Genomic DNA, 21,520 nt, shown 5'->3' with positions numbered 1-21,520 from the left:
GCCCATCTGGCTAAATTTTAGTGAATCAGGGACATATGCTGGAGTTTTATATTGATCTGTGAGGACTCCAAGGAGGTTTCACTAGTTCACACTTACAAATAAGTTAGATAGAATAAATGGTATGCATATTTGGCGTGCTGTCCGGGGAGAGGTCTCCGAGCTCGGATATTGGGCCTGAACACAGAGTACTTCCCCCATATTGTTGGTTAAGGAGTAACCAGGCGAGTGAGTGGAGACGGGGTGGTGGAGGGATGCTGAAAAACTTTTGAGGAACATTGGTGTGTCAAATGAGTATATATTGGTCTCCACCCATGTTGATTACTGATTGTCGACAGCTGGTTGGAATGATGTGATAATTGGATCAATTATTTGAACGTGCTTATCCTGAACTTTGTTAACAAAACATAATATAATACCTGGAGAGATCTCAACAACTGGTGTTCAGCTAGCAAAGCACCCCCTGAAAAGTCACCATCTGCCAACAGTGTGCATGGAAACCATGGAGGTTTTTGAGCAAACGACCCAAGCCATGAAAGCCATGTGACTGATCGCTCTGGACTGGAGTCACAGGAATATACCTTATTCAGAGCAATGCCATGACAGGTATGAAAAGCTGTATAAAGCTCCTAGATCACTTTTTCACAATTTTCCACAGCTCATAATGTCGGCAGTTTGTCTCTTGAAATTTCTTGTAAAGATATTTTGCTGTTTTTTGTCAGCAGAACAATCCAAAAATGCATTAAATGACAGTACAACTCACTGAAGAGACGGATATCTAGATTTTTTCATTTTTCATTTCAAGATGGTGCTGCTGTGAATAAGTTCCATGATGATGTCTTGACAATGCTGATTGAATGAAATATTTGTTTTAATAATGAAAACTATAACATACTTGATTATAATTTCCATTATAATTTAAATGTAATATAATATAATAAATAAATATATTAAGGGACACATCTTCTGAAAGAGTATTGAATGGCCTGATCAAAACACGGGCGAAGAAGAAGCAGAAACATGCACTATCATATGTAAGTAGATGCATATGTAAAATAACGCGATCATCAACATTAAACCACATATAAATCAAAACTGCTTAACGCCAATGAATAAAATGTCAACCCAGGACTGTGAAGCTTTTGGGGTGTTGATGGACTCGGTCTATTTCATCTATGTTTTGATGATCGTTCTAAATCCGATATGGATTTAAAAGCTGAGGGTCTGTTCTTTCTTTTTATATTGCATATTCAGGTATTCATATAACAAAATATTCTTGGGCTCATGATATTTTGTGAACATGATCAAAAATGCTTGTGGTGGCTGGCAACTTTAAAAGAAAATGCTGGCAGGGAAAGTGTTAATATTTTTTTACAATATTTGACGATTAAATGTTTATAACTACTTTTAGATGGTTGTCAATGGAGAAAGTTGCATTTTAGAGCCCTGCGGTGTAGTTATTTCAGCAGCAGACATCGAGTATCATTGATATAGCCTACTATTAGAGTTTTTGTACTATAGTATTTAAATTTACTTTCAGTTTTAATGTCTAAAGTTTTAGTTTAAGCTAGGTTTTTCTTCAGTACCTCAACTTAAACCTAAACTAAAATGAGAAATGTTGCATTGCGCAACTATCTGGAATAAGAAAAAAATATTATATATTATTTTATTTCAATTTATTTTATTATATATTGTCATGATTTTAGTTTTAGTGAACAGTAATAACCTTTGTGTGATCTTGACCTCCTCTCTGACCTTTATCCTCTGGTGGTTGTTTTCACCTGTGTGCAGGTTTGTGGTTGAAGGCCACACGGGGCTGTCGCATGAGAGAGAAGCGGGCGGACTTTGTAGCCGGCTGTCTCGGTGGACGGGTCATCGCTGCGGGCGGACTCGGTAAGTAACAGCCAATGTTGAATAGATTATGCAAATAGGATCAACTGAGCTTAGAAAACCGGGAAAGATATCAACAAAACGCAGTGCAGGGACTGTCATTTTTCAGAACAACCTGCGGCAGAAACGGCCTCTTAATAAAATGCCATATCAAGCAAATGGATTAATTATGTCAGGTCTTTATGTGCAGCCATGAGTAAGTACTGTGCACAAATGTCACCTAGCAACAAGAATTTACCTCACAGTACATCGACGATTACAGGCCACATCTGAACAACTTTACGAACTCTGCGACCTTCTCTTAGGAAGCAATCTGCGTAATTTGCATTGATTTTTTTAGCATGTAGTTCGATTAACATTCCCTTATCCGTTTGTTTCATTCATAAGCAGAACTTAGTTTTAATTGGAATGTCAAAGAATCACACTTAGCTTAATTATGAATCAATGAAAATGTGAAATCGCTCAATGACAGCCTGTTCCCTAGACTGACATGTCTTTAAATGAAATGATTTGTTAATTTGGCTCTTTACGCTTCAGTGAAGAGGCTCTGAATATCAGTCTCAAATACTGCCTTATTTCTTTCCAGTCTGTTTGTCTGTGGCTACATTACTAGAGGGAGAAAGAGAGATTTCTTCAATAAATGTCAGCTCAAAGAGTGGGCGAGACATTTCTGCATCTTCCCCAAAAAATTTTTTAGGGCAGAGCATTGCAGATTATACATGGCACATTTTTATTTAATCTTTTTCTATGTCTAGAAATAGACGGAATTTCAGGCATCACAGGAGCTGATGGAGGATTGTGTGCATGTGTATTAGAATGTGAGAACATTCACATTTGACTACTTCCTTTTTCACCTGCTCGATTTATCCTCTTTTAGTTGTTGTTACCGCTTTCTACCCCATCCCCCCTTCATGTCTTCATGTCATGTTGCAGGTGTGTCTTTTCCTCCCTTCGTTATTAGTCACTGCTGTTACTGTTTGTTTTCTTATCTGGTGCTGTTTCTGAGCTATTTTTGTGTCTCTTTCCGTGGCGGTTTAGTCTTTTCATCTTCTTTTCTTTTGTTCTTCTTTTAAACTGTCGTTGTTGGACACTCAGGCTATACAAAGTCAGACTTATGCGCGCACACACACAGATATAATGATATAACTGCAAGAGATGCTTCATTCCCTGTAGCTCCTCATGTCTTTCCAGAATTAATGGCTGCTATTAGGTCCATATTGGAGATGATGTTTGGGAAATTGCTCTTCAGATGATTTGCTCCTCAATCATCTATGGCCTCATTCAAATGTACTCTGTTATACCCATATATGATCATTAGTTTAGGCATTACAGCAGAATCAGTGTAAAGAAATTATTGAATGAACGTATTTCCAGGGTGAATTAGGACCCAAAGCTTCCAGGTAATTATGATAATTAGGATTGATTTACTCTATAGCTGTTTGGCTTGTCATATTTGGATGATTACGTGACGTTGCCAAAAATGGTCAAAATCAGCAATAATAAAATTCTCATTCTGATTCTTTCCTTTTTGCCATTCGGGATGACTCATTTTTCACACTCTTCCTTCTAGTCCCATTCACTATGTAGTGAATGATTGACAGTTCTATGCATTACATGCATGACTGTGTAAAATGCCTCAGTTACTTTATGTTCTCTCATGTGTCTTGTGAGTTCCCTTTCAGTCGCTCACGTTCAACGTAGTCGACGTGTTGACTGATTGGGATCACGCCAGGGAGCAAGTCATCTTCGAGTACTATTGAAACGAGCCAATGGAATTGGCGTGCGTGATTTGCATCACACACTCCGCCCCCGCGGCGAGAGTATAAATACGGAAGTGGATGCACGCACTAGTTGCCTTTCAATTCGGAGCCGATCGTTTGATGTCTCTGAAGAGTGCTGTTGTTTACAACGAGCGAGTGTGTCATGGTTCTTCTGGAAGACTTTCTACAGCGCGAGTGCAGCGGTGATCGCGAGCTTTGAGCTCTCAACTGCTGTTTTAACAGCAACAAATTCTAAATGTTTGTGTGTGTTGATGGCTGGTTAGAGGGCGGAAAAGTGAGTGCTTCACTGTTTCAGTTCTCTGTTCAGTGTTGCTGCGGTCATTCCCCTGTGTGCAGTGGTGACGGCCCTATTTTCTGAAAGAGCAACACGGGTGCGTTTGCGAATTTTTCAAGATGTCATTCCACCTGTGCGTTTCTGGATGCGATTGTTCCCTTTTCCTCTCTGACGGTCACAATTGATGCATCACGTGTTTGAGCTGCATGTTTATATGTATATAAATATGTATGCATATGTGCTTATATGTTCGGCATGCTGGGGCAGCTTTTGTGGACGGCTCATGTTCTCATTGCGGGAATATGACTGTCGCGGCGTTGAGATCGAGACTCGCCTTCTTCCGCGAAGCGCGAGTCCCCATTACCATGCCCCACCCCCGGATGCCATGTGGGATGGGTGATCGGAGGATAGTGATGGATGTCTCGCCCGGTAACCATTCCCTGTGGGCTCCTCACTCCACCATCACACCGCAGCCGATGGGATTCCTGTTGAGCATGCTGGTCCCTCTGTAATGGACCGATCAGCTGTTTCAATGGGGATTCCCCCAGAGGATAAGATGTCGATAGCAGCATCGGAGGGTGAGCTGGCCTCTGGAGGTGACGACTCGGCTGTGTTATCTCCCTCTGGGAGTGTAACATTGCCCGAGCCAGATCCAGAAATGTCAGCTATGCTGAAACGGGCCGCCGAGGCTGCCGGGCTCGAGTGGAAACTCCACCGTGTCCCGTTCAGTCTCGGTTGGAGGATTAGTATCTCGGGGTGGGCCGCACTGGTTCTCAGCTTGCCGCCCCAGTGCTTTTCTTTTCCGAAATGCATTTAGATATTATCACGTGGTGAACGGCATCTTTCTCTGCCAGAAACTGCCTGAATAGCTTTTCCCCCTCACTATCCTTGATGGAGGAACGGTGAAGGGTTGCGAGGTGTCCCTCCATTGGGGCGGTCTGTCATGACACAGTCATCTGTCATCTGGCGGCTGGTGGCTTTTGGGGGGATCCTCGTCCCCCCATAAGGCCTGTGAATTCTCGTCCGTTCCGACGTGCAGAGTTTACAAAGCCTCTGGGCAAGCCGCTTCCTTTTGCGTGCCATGGTGCTGCTACTGATCTGTCAGGCCAGGGTACCCATGGCATGCACAAGGGTAGCCCAGATCGTGCGCTCATAGGTGAGCACCGCACCGCTCCACCCGCCGCCGGTGGCAGCTCCTCCGCCTGCTCGTCACCGTGGGCGTTCCCCGGCCGCCGCTCCTGCTGGGCCTCTGCAGCAGCCTCCACCCAGGCCTCAGCATGGAGCCGGCCGCAATAGAGACGCCCAGACCGCTCCAGGCGCTGCCAAGCCAGGTGGCAAGCGACATCGAAAGCATTCCGGAGCGGGCCTCCCAGGGATGCATGAGATGCTCTTGGAGTTGGCACGATCACTCCCTCCCCCCGGGTGAGGGCCGGGTGGAGTCTTTGTTTGTTTGTGTGTCTGTTCCACCTCTCTCAAAGAGAGAGAAAATTCATCTGTTCCTGGGTCCCAAGAGGGCCAATCTGGCGGGTGTGACCCTGTATAGCCTTACACCCCTCAGCTCCCCCTTGGTCGCCAGCAGGCAGCTTGGTGCGTTCGAGGACCCGATCATCCGCCTTCTCACGCGCCCCCTGCCGCTAGTGGAGACAGGTAAGTGTTGCACAGCACACTAACACCACTTTCTCTACTTTGCTGCCCCCCCTCAGGCTCGGCTATCCCACTCAAGTCAGCGATAATCATCACATTAGGTGTTGAGCAGACATGCTCCTGAAAATCCAGTGATATTAATCACACCTAGTGTTGAGCAGTGCTCCTGACTTGTGCATGCTTATCTTATCCTGCTGGCGAAGGATTTGATATAGCCAGTCCTCCAGCCCGTATGAAGGCCAGTTGTAAACTCGTTCTTCATGCTACTAGGTGGTGGGTCGTGACCATCTTGGCCCAAGATTGGTCTGCAGCTCCGACCTGAAAGACATGAGCTTCAGATCTCTACCTTCTGCGCCGCAGGCCATCCTGTGTGTTGCGTGTGAGGGTTGTAGTATAAGTACAGAGTCCTTCCCTTCAAAGGCTCCAGAGCCCGTTGGGTCTTCAGGTCAACTGGGAGAGAGTAATCTCGCCCATGGGTTGAGTATCTCTTTTTCAGTTTTGGAGATGGATTCGGTCCAACACGTCTCTCCAATAAGAGTGTGTTCAGCTGGTGTTGAAGTGAGAAAGGGTCCCACTGAAAGAACTTTCAGAGGCTCCTGGGGCATATGGTAGATGCAGCCATTGGCTTCCTCCATATGATGACCGCTTCAGCGCTAGCTTCACGATCGGGTCCCGAGGTGACCGTGGCAGAGCAGCTCACCCTGTGTGACTATAGTTCATCCCGGTCTGCTGCCAAACCCTCTTCAACTGAGGGGCCATGTACAAAGGGCATGTTTTAACGAGGGCCTGGGCGATCCTCGACTACAAGGGCATTCGTGCCGCGAGTTGTTAGACATTGCGACCGTTGCGCAAGCTTTCCTTGCATGTCACTACTCACCCGTCTCCTCCTTGGAGTCAGAAGCTTATGAGGATGCTTTTTTCCACCTTTCGCGCTCTACTCAATCGTGCCGCCAACGAGCCTCACGACAGTTCTAGCCAGGGCTAGTGGAGACTCCATCCCCTGGGTCCAGCTGGGTCATTACCATTCTGGGGTCGCTCAGTTGCCTCTCCGGTTTCGTCTTCCTGCCAGTGTTTCTGTCCGAGCGGACTACCCTTGGACAGACACTGGCTCTCAGCTGCCCCGGGGTCCGCAGAAATGCGTTTCCCCATTGAGCCTCATAAAAGCGACTGTGACTCATAGTCGCCTTGCGCCTGCTCAAGTCAGTGAATTCATCACACGTCATGTTGAGCACAAATCCTCCTGAAACTCAGTGAAGTTCATCGCACTCAGGTGTTGAGCAGCAATGCTCCTGTAGCTCAGTGAATTCATCACACTCAGGTGTAGAGCAGTAGTGCTCCTGAAGCTCAGTGAATCCTTTTCGCACTCAGTGTTGAGCAGAAATGCTCCTGTAGCTCAGTGAACTTATCACACTCAAGTGCTGAGCAGAAATGCTCCTGAAGCTCAGTGTTCTTCACATGTTGTGTTGAGCAGTGCTCCTGTCTTTTTGTGCCCGTCGCTTGCACCTACGGTCCCAAGTCAGGAGGGAGCAGGGACATCATAGTTGCCCCTTATTGGCCCAACCAGACCTGGTTCCCTTCGACAGCCTACCTGACTTCCCCTGAACACTTTTTCAGGGGCGGGGCACGATGGCACCCGCGTTCTACCCCTGGAGATTCTGGGCGGTCTTACGTCTGAACGCGGAGGTTCAGGTGGCTATCACAGGGACATGTGATAGTTACCATCACTTCTGCGAGCACCCCATGGAAATGGGTAGCGTGCTTACGCCTTTAGAAGTGGAACCTAGTCGTTGAGTGTGTCTTCTCTCCAGAGGAGATCCTGAAAGCTTTCAATCATTTCAGTGCTCTCTTTTCTGCAAGATGGGTTGGAGTAGGCTGTTTTCCTTCACCCTCAAAATGATTTTGCCTCGGTGTTTAAACGACGCTCATCGTGATACAGAAGTATGGAGAAGCACGTCCTGAACGTCAGGTTCCTGAGGAGCAAGGTAATGTAAATCCTTGCGTCCCTCTTTATCCTCTTGGCCCTTATCTCTGGTGCAACTGCACTGCAGAGACCGCCCCTGAGCCACTGCAGGCAGTGAGTTAAAAATTCTGTTATATCAGTTCTCCTGCTCGCATGGTCTCTACTAGAGGGTAGGGACTTGCTCGCTTTCGGTCAACGTATTGTGCCTTGAGTTCGGGCCGGCTAACTCTCACAAGCTGAGACCCCGGCTTTGTATTGTGCCCAAGGTTCCTACCTCTCCCGTATAAGGAGCAGTTGGTGAGCCTGCAAGCGCTGCCCCGGAGGAGGCAGATCCAGCCCTGGCTTTCTCTGTCCGTCCGCTTATAGCGGTTAGACGTCTACAGAATGCAAGCAATAGACCTCAGACCAGCTCTTATCTGTTAGGAATACAGCAGAGAGGGAAGGCTGTTTCCAAGCAAAGTTGGCCACTTAGTGCTTACTTTCATTTCGGTAAAAAATTCCGAGATGCAACATGTCCACTTAGGTGTTGAGCTCCTCTATGATGAGTGTAAAGTGCTCCGCCTGGGCGTTGACGATATGCTTTGCTAAACAGATTCTAGAGTTGGGGGATGGACGACACCTAGTTGAACCGCTGCTTCCCGTGGGCTCCCTTCTCATGAAGCCAGTTTCACCGTGAGCCCGGTTCAAGTGTCTGCTTCCTGCGCCATTCCCCTCCTATCGACTGGATACGTACGCCTTTCTACTCCAGTTTAGTTCCCTTAAATTTGAACCCTGTTGAGTTCCTCCACACCCCTCCAAAGTCGGACGTGTGGAACGTCTGGTGTTAGGCCTACCACATGTAAACAGTGTGGAACCTGTGTTAGGCTGGGTCCATATGTTGTGGTCCCTACGGCAACCCCATATGTGTATTCTTCCACGATACGGCTCCCTACGGCAAACCCGTGTCTTCCCTCGGCAGAGTCTCTCTGCCGTCACTGTCCTGTGAGTCTCCCCCGTCTTAGGCTGGAGCCACCCCAGTAACATTCCATTTCTTGTACTGCCGGTCATCCGCCCAGTTCATATGTGTATTCTCCACATTACCTCACTTCAGGTAGGATGTGGCTTCTACAGCGTCCCTTCCTTCCAATGTAAGGGAACGCTTTCCCAGTGGTCCTGTAGGAACAGCAGTGACTTCCCTGGCCTAAGCCCTGTCCTTCCCCGCCTTAAAAATTGCGGGGGCATCTTGAGGCTTTTGTCTAGGCACTGGAAGGTGGCAGCTTTAGTGGTGTTTTCAAAGGTTATCCCCATTCATTCGACGTCGACTACATCCGACGTTATCAACTGAAAGGAAACGTCCTGGTTGTGTATGCAACCCACCGTTCCCTGAAGGAGGGAACGGAGGACGTACTCTCCTTGCCACTACCGCTGGACCACCGCTGACTCTGGGTTACGCTGGGCTCCTCAGCGAAAAAGCAACTAGTGCGTGCATCCACTTCTGTATTTAGACCCGCGCCGCGGGGGCGGAGTGTGTGACGCGAATCACGCACACCAATTACATGGGCTCGTTCAATAGTACTCGAAGATGATAGGCTCCCTGGCATGATCACCATTCAGTCGACGTCGACTACGTCCTCCATTCCCTCCTTCAGGGAATGGTGGGTTGCATACGCAACCAGGACGTTCAATTACCCAAATTTAATTACCCAAATTTTAGTTTTGGTTTCAGTTTTCGACTAAATGAAAACATTAGTTTCAGTGCATTATTAGTTTACATATTGTCGGTTTGGATTTAGAAAAAAAATTAGATTTGTGTATAGTTTGAACAAAGCCTATGAAATCTGAACATTTATTAATCTCTTTGATTCCTGCTGTTGGTTCAGCTTCATTTGCTGTTAGTTGCTGCTGAATATGTAGATTTAACATTTAAATTTAGTTTTATGATTTAGATCTACAGTATATTTAACAGTAATATTTAATATTTTAATTTCTGTAAAGGTGGAAAGCACCCCATAGCTCAGTGGTTGCCAGATTTTTTAGAGTCGTACCCCCTGAGGCATTTAACATCCTTCTGCGTACCCCCTCTCTTCCACTTGACTGTAGTCATACCTTTTACATTAAGGGACAATATTTGCCCCCTTAAATTGATTTTCCAGTGCATTTTTTACCTTTATAAATACCTTTATAAAATGAATAATGTTTTAAATAAAAATTGTTTAATAGAGAAATCTAAAAATGATGATAAAAACGAATTGATACTTTCAAATATTAAACTAAAACCTCCTTTAGGTAGCCATTGAGTCATTCATTAGTCATCAATTCGTTCAGTAATTAAGCAAGTGGCTGTATTTATGAATGGGTCATTGAATTATTGACTCTCCCGATTCATTAAAAGCCGCAGATTTGTTCACGAAACACCGCTGGGTTTTTAAGTTCTGCTGTGGCTTTCATTGGAACTATTGGATTTGCGAAACGTGGATTTGTGTTATCACGTTATCATTTTGTGTCAGTGTGTTGAATTTTGGGGTAAACTCATACCCTATATATTGTATTGACAACTCATCAATTCAATATTTACCATCTTATGTGGTAAAAACATCACATGTTTTTAAATAAAAATTGACAACAAAATATACAAGTTTTAGGGCTGGACGATATGAGGATATATATAACATTGCTATAAGTGATCGCCCGGATTTAGACCTATATTGTATATAAAGCATTCACAAGCAAATTTGCTTTATGTATTTCCCTGGCATCGAAATCAGGCACATATAAATGTCAGGAAACACGATTCCTGGCTGCATGTCAATATCCATGGATCACTGGATCTTTGGTAAGTTGTAAGGAACACTATATTGACTCCAACCTTTAACCTTTAACCTTTTGTTTGTTGAGCTGTTGTATAAAATCGATGTCACATTTGCAATTGTGTGGATAATCAGGGCAAATTGCATTCTTGCTCGTATAATATATGATCAGCATTAAAAACAAAACAAGAACGTACACAGTGTTTTTTGTCTCGAAGAGAGTTTGAGTCTTAAATTGATCCGTATATATGCACAGTCTGTGTCTATATTTGTTCTTTATGCTAGTAAGTGCTCAATCCCCACTTTTACAAAGGTAGCCTACATTGTCGAGAATGGCAGTAATGTAGCAGTGTGATTTGCTAAGTGATTTGCAGGCTCTTCTTATGCATGTCAGTTTTGACCATAAAAGATGAGGTAATTATTTGACCCTTTATGGCATTTTGCCTGTTAGAAATATATACTCGGTTTGTGTTCTCACTTGTAATTCGATTCACTTGGTTCAACAACAAAAAAAATGTAGTCCTGATCCCATCACCGAACCAAAAGATACCATACCTAAAGTCATAGGGATACATTCACAACCTGATTGGTCGGCTTTTATTACGTATATTTCGCGATGGAACTTACGAACATCCAAAACACTGCTGTGTGTTTGACAAGCTGAGAACTCGTGAAGAGCTTATAAAGTGTAAAGGAGTCAAAACAGAGGCAGGAATCCCTCCTTCACACTCACACAAAGGATCTGCTGTGAGGACACGCGATTCCGATGCCTGTAAAACCAACATCACGACTATGACGGCGTGAGCAGTCTGTTCTTTTTAGGGTTGCATCTTGTGATATCATGTCCCGTTTTTGGTTCGTTTACATGCCTTTGGTCCATGTTGCGTTCATATTTCATTCAAACCACACCAGAGTTCACTTGGAAGCGGACCGAGACCCATCTATTCAGCCGTTTGGTGCACACCAGGGTTCAGAAGGCAGCGTTCACATTAAGTCAAATGAACCGCATTAACAGAGCAATCGCACCAGGGTTCGTTTTAATCAAACCGAACATGCCAAGTGTGAACACACCCTTAATGTTATTTTACGGTGAGGTAGAATTAATTGTAGGGTACGGCAAAACTCAACATTTTGTTTGCATACTCTGTCACCTCACGTACCCCAGTTTGGGAACCACTGCTATAGATGGTGGTGAGAATTGTCTCGGAAGTGAAATCATTCAGCAAAGATAAATCCAACCTTTCAAAAACAGGTTCTAAAAATCTGCCTTAACAAATATGTATTTGTGTGAAAATAAGAGCGCCTTAGGATGCGTAGCAACATGCAGGAGCTTTCGACACGAGTGCCAGAGTACAACTTGACGTGACATTTTTGATTACTGCAAGTGGATTCACCCAAGTGTTTGTTCTACCAGGAAATTATGATAACAATAGTCACTGCACCAGCCCGTCCATATCATCTGCACTTCAATTTGAGTAACCATGGAAACTTAGTGTCAGGTACCGCATGATGATTTAGGTCTCAAAAAAGTGAAAACACCCAGCCTAGTCTAACTGACCCTGGGAAAAAATGAGAAAATGTTCACTGTTCACTGAGACTGCAGTGTTAGTGCCAGGATTTACCAAGGAAACTTTGTTTTTATTTATTTACTTATTTATTTTGCAACATCAGAGGAAAAGTTTCCTGAAGCATAAGCCACAAGATCTGTAGAAGTTACATAATTTGAAGAAATCTGCATGGCGCCACCTGTTCAAACCTGTTTTAGTCCCAAAACCAACCAGGTGGCAAGTGCTTCATCTGCGAGAAACATCCGCAATGTATGCTGTATGCTAATGTGGAGAGGGTGTTGTGTTGATTGAATGGCTGGAGAATCTATCTAATGTGCTTTACTTTCTGTGAATGCAGCTCATATAGGCTGTTCATACTGAAAAAAATTTGTGTGCATTTTCTCAAAAGAGAACGACTACATTTTAATGTGTATATCTGCTAAAGGTTACTTTTGTTTGTATAATAAAAATAATACATCATACATAATGCAATTATTAATGATTAATACAAATACATATACTAAGAGTTTCTAGAAGTGCCAATAAGTGTAGCCAACATGCATTGGAGAAAAAACATTTATTTCACAATGAAAATTTCCCCCCACTTTCATTTGTTTTACTTCAATGAAAGGTTAGAATTTTGTGATTTTTTTTAATGAAAGATCAAAAGGATAAACAATGCAGATTTATTTTCACAGCCACCTTTACTCATATTTACCAAGGGTGCCCATATTAGTGGAGGACACTGAATGAAATACATTTATGCAAATATATATAATATAGAATATTTATTTTAAAAATAGTATCCGGAAATATTATTTTAAATGTTGACATTATCTTTTATATTTACTATAGAGTAATATAAAAATGGTATAGTAGTATAAAATTCATCTTATGTATAACATCTTTTGATTTCTGATCATTTGTGAAAGCAGAATGAAATAGTAATATATACAAACAATCTGTAAATATGTTTAAAAATTTTTATTTTTTATTGAATACTTATTTAAAATGTAACATTTATTGATAGTAATCATATAATAATAATAATAATAATATTTATTTAACTTATTCAACACTAGTTTTTAATAGGCATAAAAATACATTTAGTAAAAAATAAAAACTCAAAATTTGAATGGACCCCCAAGCTCTGAAAACCTCTGCATTAGCAAATAGATTACCTCACATCCAGGGTAAATGGTTTAATCCCCTTTTAAATGAAAAGGCAAAATTTAATATATATTATGGTTAATAACAAAGTAAGACATTGTTAAATTCAAATCGTTATGCCTTGGTTACACATTTTGAGAACTTCAGTACATATCTGTGTGTTTTTATGTTTGTGAATTGTGATGATGATTTGTTCTGTTGTATTGTGTGCTGTCAGGTAACCAGCCGTCCCCGCTGGCGTCAGTGGAGAGTTATAACCAGCTGAAGAGGAGATGGGAACCCGTGGCCCCGTTACCCAGCCCTCGCTGCTCCTGTGCCTCCATTCAGACCCCCAACATGCTGTTCCTCATCGGAGGGGTGTCGCAGGGTCCCAGCAATGCTGTGGAAGTCCTCTGTTTGAAAGAGACCGTCTGACACACACACATGCACACACAATAGTGGACAACTATAACAAATCCTCACATGCTGTACTTTTTCAGAATGTAGGCTCTGCAAACCCACACACACATACTGACGTCAAGTTGACGTGTGTGTCTCTGACAAATTCACAGACTTTCCCCTCAGAGGACGCATCAGCTTTATACTTTGAATAGTGGAGACAATCTACTGGGGCTTGGACAGTGTTCCACACCTCTGGACAGAAGAGTTTTGGACTGGAAATCTAAGACAAGCAAAAAATGCAAAAATATATAATTATAGAATATACAGAATAACACAATATACATATATATATATATATATATATATATATATATATATATGAGAGGGAGAGAGGGAGAGAGGGAGAGAGGGAGAGAGGGAGGGAGAGAGAGAGAGAGAGAGAGAGAGAGAGAGAGAGAGAGAGAGAGAGAGAGAGAGAGAGAGAGAGAGAGAGAGAGAGAGAGAGAGAGAGAGAGAGAGAGAGAGAGGTACAGACCTACACAGACAGGCACACACAACACTCCAGGCACCTTTGAACTGTACTGCATTTTTCAGTATAAAAGCAGGGTAATTTTCTGGCAAACTAAAGAGGAACTTAGGGCCATATCCACCACGCTGCCACAGCACCCGTCTGAGGTAGCATGTTTAGCACTTTTTGTACTATTGACAAACAGAATCTTCTGCACAAGACTTCAGAAGTGGGAGGCGGATGCTTGTACCTGTGTTTTTGTACCTTCACAGCCATGAACATGTGAAATAGAGCATTGTTATGAGTGGAAAGAGCAACTCATAAAATGGCAATTACTGATGCCTCACTGTAGCATGAGACGGGAGATGGATGAGAATGTGGTTAATTTTGCCGGCTAATTAAAGGGATGTTCTGAGTTCAAAACAGGTTAAGCTTGAGAGTATCTGTGACATACTGTCAATTGGCACTGACAATAACTTTCATATGTCCATAAAAACAAGCTCGTAAAAACAGTTCGTAAAAACAAGCAAAATAGGTGGTTACAATAATGTTCTTATTTTTGTATCATGTTTTTTATTAAAGTGGAATATTAATTATTCTGTAGAAAAAAATATTGGGGTGGTTAAGAAGTTATTTTGAAAGGAGTCTCTTATGCTTATCAATGTGCATTTAATTGATGAAACGTTAACATTGATGAACAGTAACATTATAAAATATTATAATTTTAACATTTTGTAAATTATTTAACGATTTGTTCCTATGACAAAGCTGATTTTTCTACATCTCTGCATCGTTACTATCGTCTTCAGTGTCACATGATCCTTCAGAAATCATTCTAATATGATGATTTGCTGCTCAAAATTTTTTTCTTATTATTATTATCAATGTTGAAAACAGTTGTGCTGCCATATATTTTTGTGGAAACCATGATACATTTTTTCCAGGACTCTTTGATGAATAGAAAGTTCAAAAGAACAGCATTTATTTAGAATAGAAATCTTATGTAACAACAAAAATGTCTTTACTGTCAAATGATGTAGAAACCTTGACATAGTTTTAGAATGTCGTGTATAAATTTACAGTAGGGATAGTACATCATCCAAACACTAAAAACACACATATTAGTATGGGTATGTCTGAACACCAGCCATGCCAGAATTTGAAAAGTTCAATAAAATCTTTTTTAGACTTGTGTTAGCATAAAAAAGTTCCATTTTTATGATAACAATGTAGAAACTGTCTTTTAATCGTGATCCTAGGGTAATGGATCAACAGAATGCCCAACAGACTGATCACTGTAAGTGCATTACTGTAAACATGTATCACATTTGTTTGTACTAGCTGATACACTTATATTCTTGGCTAAGTAAACTTGTTTTGAACCCAGAACATTCCTTTAATACCAGAAAGAGGGAAAGTCTGATAGTGTTCCTTTTTCTGGACACTAAATTATTCAAGACTAAATATTATTCGACACTGGAAATGTGTTTGCCGATCAAGTTCACATGCAGTGATATTCATATTTAATTGGAAGCTGTGTTCCTTCAGGGTGTGAGCTAATTAAAAAATTTAGTTGAAATTCAAGGCTCATATGATCGGTTTCTGAGTGACCACCAATTTACAGGACATGAGATGATTGCTCTTAGGGGACGTGGAGGAAGACAGAGGGCTCACTTTCTGTAATTTATGATGAGATAAAACCCTTGACGTAGACCTCATTTGCCTCATTTTTTTTTTTGGTTCACCGGTGCCCTGTGAGGGTCTTGCATTGACCCCACTGATGATTTGACAAGGGTATCGGGTCACTGAGCTCATTTAGCATGCCGAAAACAGAAAATATGCGTGTCAGGAATTCACAATGCTTTGCGACAGGTTTGGATGCACTGCATTCATGTGGATCTTCACTATGAGAGGTCAGTATGGGTTTGATTTATCTGGTCTACGTGTGCTTGTATAAATATGTGCACCCACGAACCGATTATCATCACGTTCTGTCTCAGATGGTTTGCTGACCTGTTGTTATTGGGCGATATGTTGCCTGAGGGCACAGTAAGACGTTCATACATATTCATACTGACCGTTGTTTGAGTGTAAATGGCTGTTTGTGTGTTTTAGTTGGGATAGTGAGAATTGAATGTCAAAAATCCCTCTTAGAAATATCAGGATCAAAAGAACAACACATACAATCCACATACTTGTTTCAGATTAACGGCTCCCCAATAATTGTGATGATGTGCTGGCTGACAGCGGTCTTGTGCATCATGTCACAGTGGAAACAGACAGATAGATGGATATTTCAGCCTGTATGAAGCCATCACAGTCGTCCTGCTCACAGACAACAGAGGACTGGAAGATGTGTGAAAACGTCAGAAGATTTTTATTTTATTTTAGTTTGGCCTCATTAATCTGCTGCTGGCTAGCTCAGATGGCGAGTTCATTTTCACTTTGCTTTATATGCGGTTAAATGTCACAGAGGTTCAAATCTGAAACACCCTCCAGCACTGCAACAGACAACAATGTGTGAATAGATGATCTGAGGGAAAGAGATAATGCCGAGAGAAATATACCTCTATTTTTCTTGTCTACGAATTCTGCAACAAGACACATGACACATATTTTTCACTTTCACTCGAGTCTCATTTCTGCTGCCTCTACGAAATGGAAACACCTTTACTCTTGAAAAAATTTCTCAAGATGTTAAACAGGCTGTTTTCTGAATTTATTTGACCACTAGCTGAGAGTTGGTGGATGAGGGGCATCATATTTTCATATCTAGAGGTGCGAAATGTTTTACTCGAGTTTATTTCTGAGGTGTCATTTCAGTTCTGACCTCTCCACAGTGCTTTAAATTACTTTAGGGAATTCAAATCATTGGACTCTGGGCTTTTTTTTATTATACAAACATGTTCAAATGCATTTCGTCTTTTACCCTTATTTGTATGTAAATCACTTTGGAGTAAACGCTGTGTATGATCACCTAAACTCTAAGTAGCAGTTGTTTTGCGGTGATTTTTCATGTTTCTCCATGTGCTGAATATTATTCTCTGTGGTGAATTGTTAAAATAATGCAGTTTCTTCAGTGTTTCGTGGGTTTGTTTTGTTGATTTGTGAGGTGACAGGTTGTCATGTTGACTTGTAATCTGAGGAGCTGTAGAGATGGTCTGTTGTTTCAATATTGTTGTGCCGTCATATAGTGGTGTACTAGTGGTAGCTGATGGCCTCTGACAGTCTTCAATATGCAGTGCATTTCAGCTTCTGACTCATAATCTCCATAAAAAAATCAATCAAAATCCACATTATTTCACTGCATAATTGCTAATCTAGACTGATAAGTCTTGGTTTTAGCCCTGAGCAGAAAATACAATTTTAGGTTGTTTTTCCACATCTGAAATATTGCCATGAAGGATTGTTTCACACTGAGGTAGATGAGCAGAGACACACGCTCGGCCCAGGGGAACTCACAATGTCCCATGAGATTACACTGCACTCATCCACACAGTGAAAGCTGTTTTACCCTCTAGCATACTGTTGTCGACCACACACTGATTCAACCTCTGTTGTTACACTTTGAAAAACAGATAACTGTTATCCACGTTTATTCTGTGAAGAACTATCAGGACAGTAGAATTGATGTTGTATGAGCACTGTAGGCATGAACCTGTGTGAGTTTGGACAACATTTATTCATAACTAGACTATTGATGGCTGTTGATTGAAGCTTTATATAAAACTGCTAATATTTGAAACAAATCTCATTTACCTGTCTTAGTGGGATAGTTCACCTAAAATGACAATTTTCACCCTCACATCATTCTAAACCTGGATGGCTTACTTTATTCTGTGGAACCCAGAAGACGGCATTTTTAAAAATATATACATTGAAAGTCATTGTGGTCCAAAACTTAAATTGTTTTAAAACTCAAAAGTGATTTTTTTTCCCAAATATATTAATTTCGTGTTCCACAGAAGAAAGTTCCACAGATTTGAAACGACATAAGGTTTAGTAAATGATGACTTAAATTAAAATTTTTGGGTGAACTATTTCGTTAAAGGTGCTGTACTCGAAGTGCTAGTGTTCCAGTATTTTGCTATTTTAAACCACACAATCTCTGTTGCAACTTCTCCACCATGCAAAGCCACGAATGTTCAATTCAATGATTGACGGAGTCTAATTGGCTCAAATAGAGCGGGCTACCTCCTGATTTTTATTTTTATTTTATTTTTTTGTGATTGTGATTTCTCAGGACACCTAGACCTATTTCAGTGATATCTGTCAAATTATAGTTACATTTTCAAGTGTGGTATTCCCAGAATTGCTTACAGCACCTTTAATGTTGTCATCAGAATGAAGAATAGTTTGAAAGCAATATATAAAATGCACAGATTATCAGTGAAATCTCTTGACACCGGTTAAAGCCCCCATTGTATGTTAGCAGACATTTGAGCTGCATATCACACAGAGAACTTCACTTGAAACTTAATAGATGGGTTGACATGGTTTGGATTTAAATCTGAATTGTGTTGAACCATGTTTACACACAATTGCGAGTCCAGTTCAGTAGTTCAGTGCCTATATATGTGAGGTAGTGCCTCTACTGCGATTTCTGTAATAAACTCTTTGAACATACGTGATCCTGTGTGGTTCACTGTTTCTTCCTTGACATTAAGGTGTTGTTCACTCACACATATTCTAGCATTTAAAGGGCTGGGCATTCTGCCCCTTTTTACGATATGTAAAATAAGTCTCTGATGTCCCCAGAGTGTGTATTTGAAGTTTTAGCACAAAATTTCCCACAGATAATTTTTTATTGCATGTTTAAATTGCCACTTTTTGAGGATGAGCAAAAACCCTTTCAAGAAGAGGGCATTGCTTCAACTGCTCATGCAACAAACAAATAGGACAATCTCATGCACTGAAATGTCAATGGTGTTCAGTTCATACCGGAGTCGGACAATAATGCCTACAGAGCCAGAGAATAAATGCTGCATGGAGATAGAACAAGTATAGTTTAGTTTGATTAAGGTTATAACTTATGTTGTCACTTTGCTTTTATCCACTACAAGGCTGTTCAGTGTTGTAGCAGACCCTGTCTAAATGATGGCCAGAGTTTTATGAAGTTTAATGTACATCACACAAAAGATGAAACAGAAAATCACTATAAGAGCTGAATAAAACAGTACAAGTGCGTATCAATGTCTTATCCACAAACTCTCTCTCTCCCTTTCATTATCATCAACATACACAGCAACGTACTCGTTACAACCAACAGTAAACAAATAAATACAGACTTTTCAGGGGGTGCTTAATAAACTGGTAAACTTTATATCCGCAAAACAGCATTTCGAGATTAAAGTTGAAATATTTTGACAATAAATTCAACTTGTGAAGTTGAACTGCCTCGGACATGGATAAAAAAATAGTAGCTTTTTACTTTTATCTGTGCTTTCAACAAAAGGAAATTCTACAGGTGCTAATCTAACAACATGGCAATACCATTCGTTTTTGGACATTACAAAATACTGCGCCGGAATATACTTTACAGGCGAAAACACTTTTCAGATGGAGTTATCCAGCTTTATATCTGAGGAAATCGTGGGATCCGGCCAAATGATTGGATACAGAATGGTGCATTTAAAATGTATCCAGAAAGTATTTATGGAGAAGAGGGAGACGGTAGCCTACGGTTACTGTTAAGTGTTCTCGGCCCATGGCGTTGCCTAACGACGAGCACGAAGACACGTAGGCTTCGAGTCAACGTGCCACATTAAGTTTGGACCAGGATTGTGGTAGGCTACCTATACTCCAGCAGAGTCTTCTTGGTCGTCCTAAAACAAATGCCATGTTGTTAGATTAGCACCTGTAGATTTTCCTTTTGTTAGAAGCCCAGATAAAAGTAAAAAGCTAGCCTACTATTATATTTAGGAAGAAGATGGAAGAAAGATAATCTCCACATTTCACTACAGTTATTTAAAGATAGTTTACTGGCTTATCAGAGAGCCGCCAAATCGGCTAAGGCAACTTATTTTTCAAATTTAATTTTACATAATCACTCAGGACCTAAAGTCCTGTTTTCTGTTATTAATTCTGTTGTTAACCCTCCAGTCAATACTCTGTCTGTTGCCTCTCCTGCTCTTTCTGAAAGCTTCTTGAGGTTTTTTAAGTATAAAGCAGTTAATTTAGAACCGGTAACTCATACTCCCTCTATTGAGCTTTCTATTGAGCATCCACAGTTGTCTATATCATGGGATGTCTTTGAACCTGTCTCCCTTCTGACACTCAGTGACACTATTGCCAAGATGAAACCTTCTTTTTCTTCATATGATGTTATTCACCCTAGGTATTTAAAGCAAATAGTTGACTCAGTTGGACCAGGTCTAATGTCGTTTTTAAATAAGTGTCTTTTAACTGGGGTGGTTCCTGCTTATCTGAAAGTGGCAACTGTCATACCTCTCCTAAAGAAGCCTTCACTTGATCTGTCTATTTAAAAAAATTATCGTCCTATCTCTGTTTTGCCTTTTATCTCCAAGGTTTTGGAAAAGATTGTGTTTTTTCAACTACAATCTTTCCTTGCTGCAAATACTCTGTTTGAACATTTTCAATCCGGTTTTAAAACTGCCCACAGCACTGAAACAGCCCTTCTGAGAGTGTTAAATGACATTTATTTGGCAACTGATACGGGTAGCTTTGTGGTCCTCGTTCTTTTAGATCTATCATCTGCTTTTGACACCGTTAACCATTCGGTTTTAATTAATAGACTGAAATCTTGGGTGGGTCTTTCTGGTACAGTCCTAAAATGGTTCCAGTCATTTTTATCTGACAGGAAATTTGTGGTTAGGACAGGAGAATTTTTATCTTCTGCTGCTCCTCTCCCCTTTGGCCTTCTTCAAGGCTCGATTTTGCACCCCTCTCTATTTTCATTATATATGCTGCCTCTGGGATCTATTTTTAGAAAACATGGGGTGGCGTATCACTTTTACGCCGATGATACCCAAATCTATTTGCCTTTCAGGAAAAATGATCGACTGGCCATGACTGCTCTTTCTTCTTGTCTAGATGAGGTTAAATCCTGGTTATCGCTAAATTTTTTATCCTTAAATAAGGAGAAAACTGAAGTAATTGTTTTTGGCCCTTCTGAAAATACGAAAACACTTAACCTGGATTTGGGGTCACTATCGACTTTCACTATCGAGGCACGGATTCTGGGTGTTATCCTGGATGACTCTTTAAAATTTGATAAACAAATTTCTTCAGTAGTTGGGTCCAGTTTTCATCAGCTCCGTCTACTTGCAAAAATCAAACATTTCCTTACTGATAAGACTTTGGAGATGGCAGTGCATGCTTTTATTACGTTACGTCTTGACTATTGCAATTCGTTATACTGCGGCATTTCTAAGGCCCAAATTGCCTGTCTCCAGTTAGTTCAAAATGCTGCCTCAAGATATCTGTTGAAAAAGAAGAAAAGGGATCACGCCACTCCACTGTTAAAGGCCCTTCATTGGTTGCCAGTGCAATTTAGAATACATTTTAAAATTTTACTATTTGTTTTTAAATCACTGCACTTTCAGTCACCTGGTTACCTATC

The 21,520-nt window shown here is 41.3% G+C and overlaps 1 protein-coding gene across 1 annotated transcript in view; it reads left to right on the top strand.

The window, feature by feature from the left end:
• klhdc8b (kelch domain containing 8B) overlaps positions 1 to 13,727 on the top strand; it is a 202,792-nt gene extending 189,065 nt beyond the window's left edge. The window contains exons 6-7 of the mRNA XM_077214402.1: positions 1,789 to 1,890; positions 13,267 to 13,727. Of these exons, the coding sequence (XP_077070517.1) occupies positions 1,789 to 1,890; positions 13,267 to 13,463 (299 nt within the window). The 3' untranslated portion in view covers positions 13,464 to 13,727. The remainder of the gene's footprint in view (positions 1 to 1,788; positions 1,891 to 13,266) is intronic.
• Positions 13,728 to 21,520: the final 7,793 nt, after the last annotated feature.

This window comes from Siphateles boraxobius, unplaced genomic scaffold (assembly GCF_051911475.1).
Source record: "Siphateles boraxobius isolate OS27281-9 unplaced genomic scaffold, OSU_SipBor_1 68, whole genome shotgun sequence".
NCBI lineage: Eukaryota > Metazoa > Chordata > Actinopteri > Cypriniformes > Leuciscidae > Siphateles > Siphateles boraxobius.
Note: the sequence above shows the minus strand (reverse complement) of the source record. Positions and strands in the feature narration are given on the sequence as shown.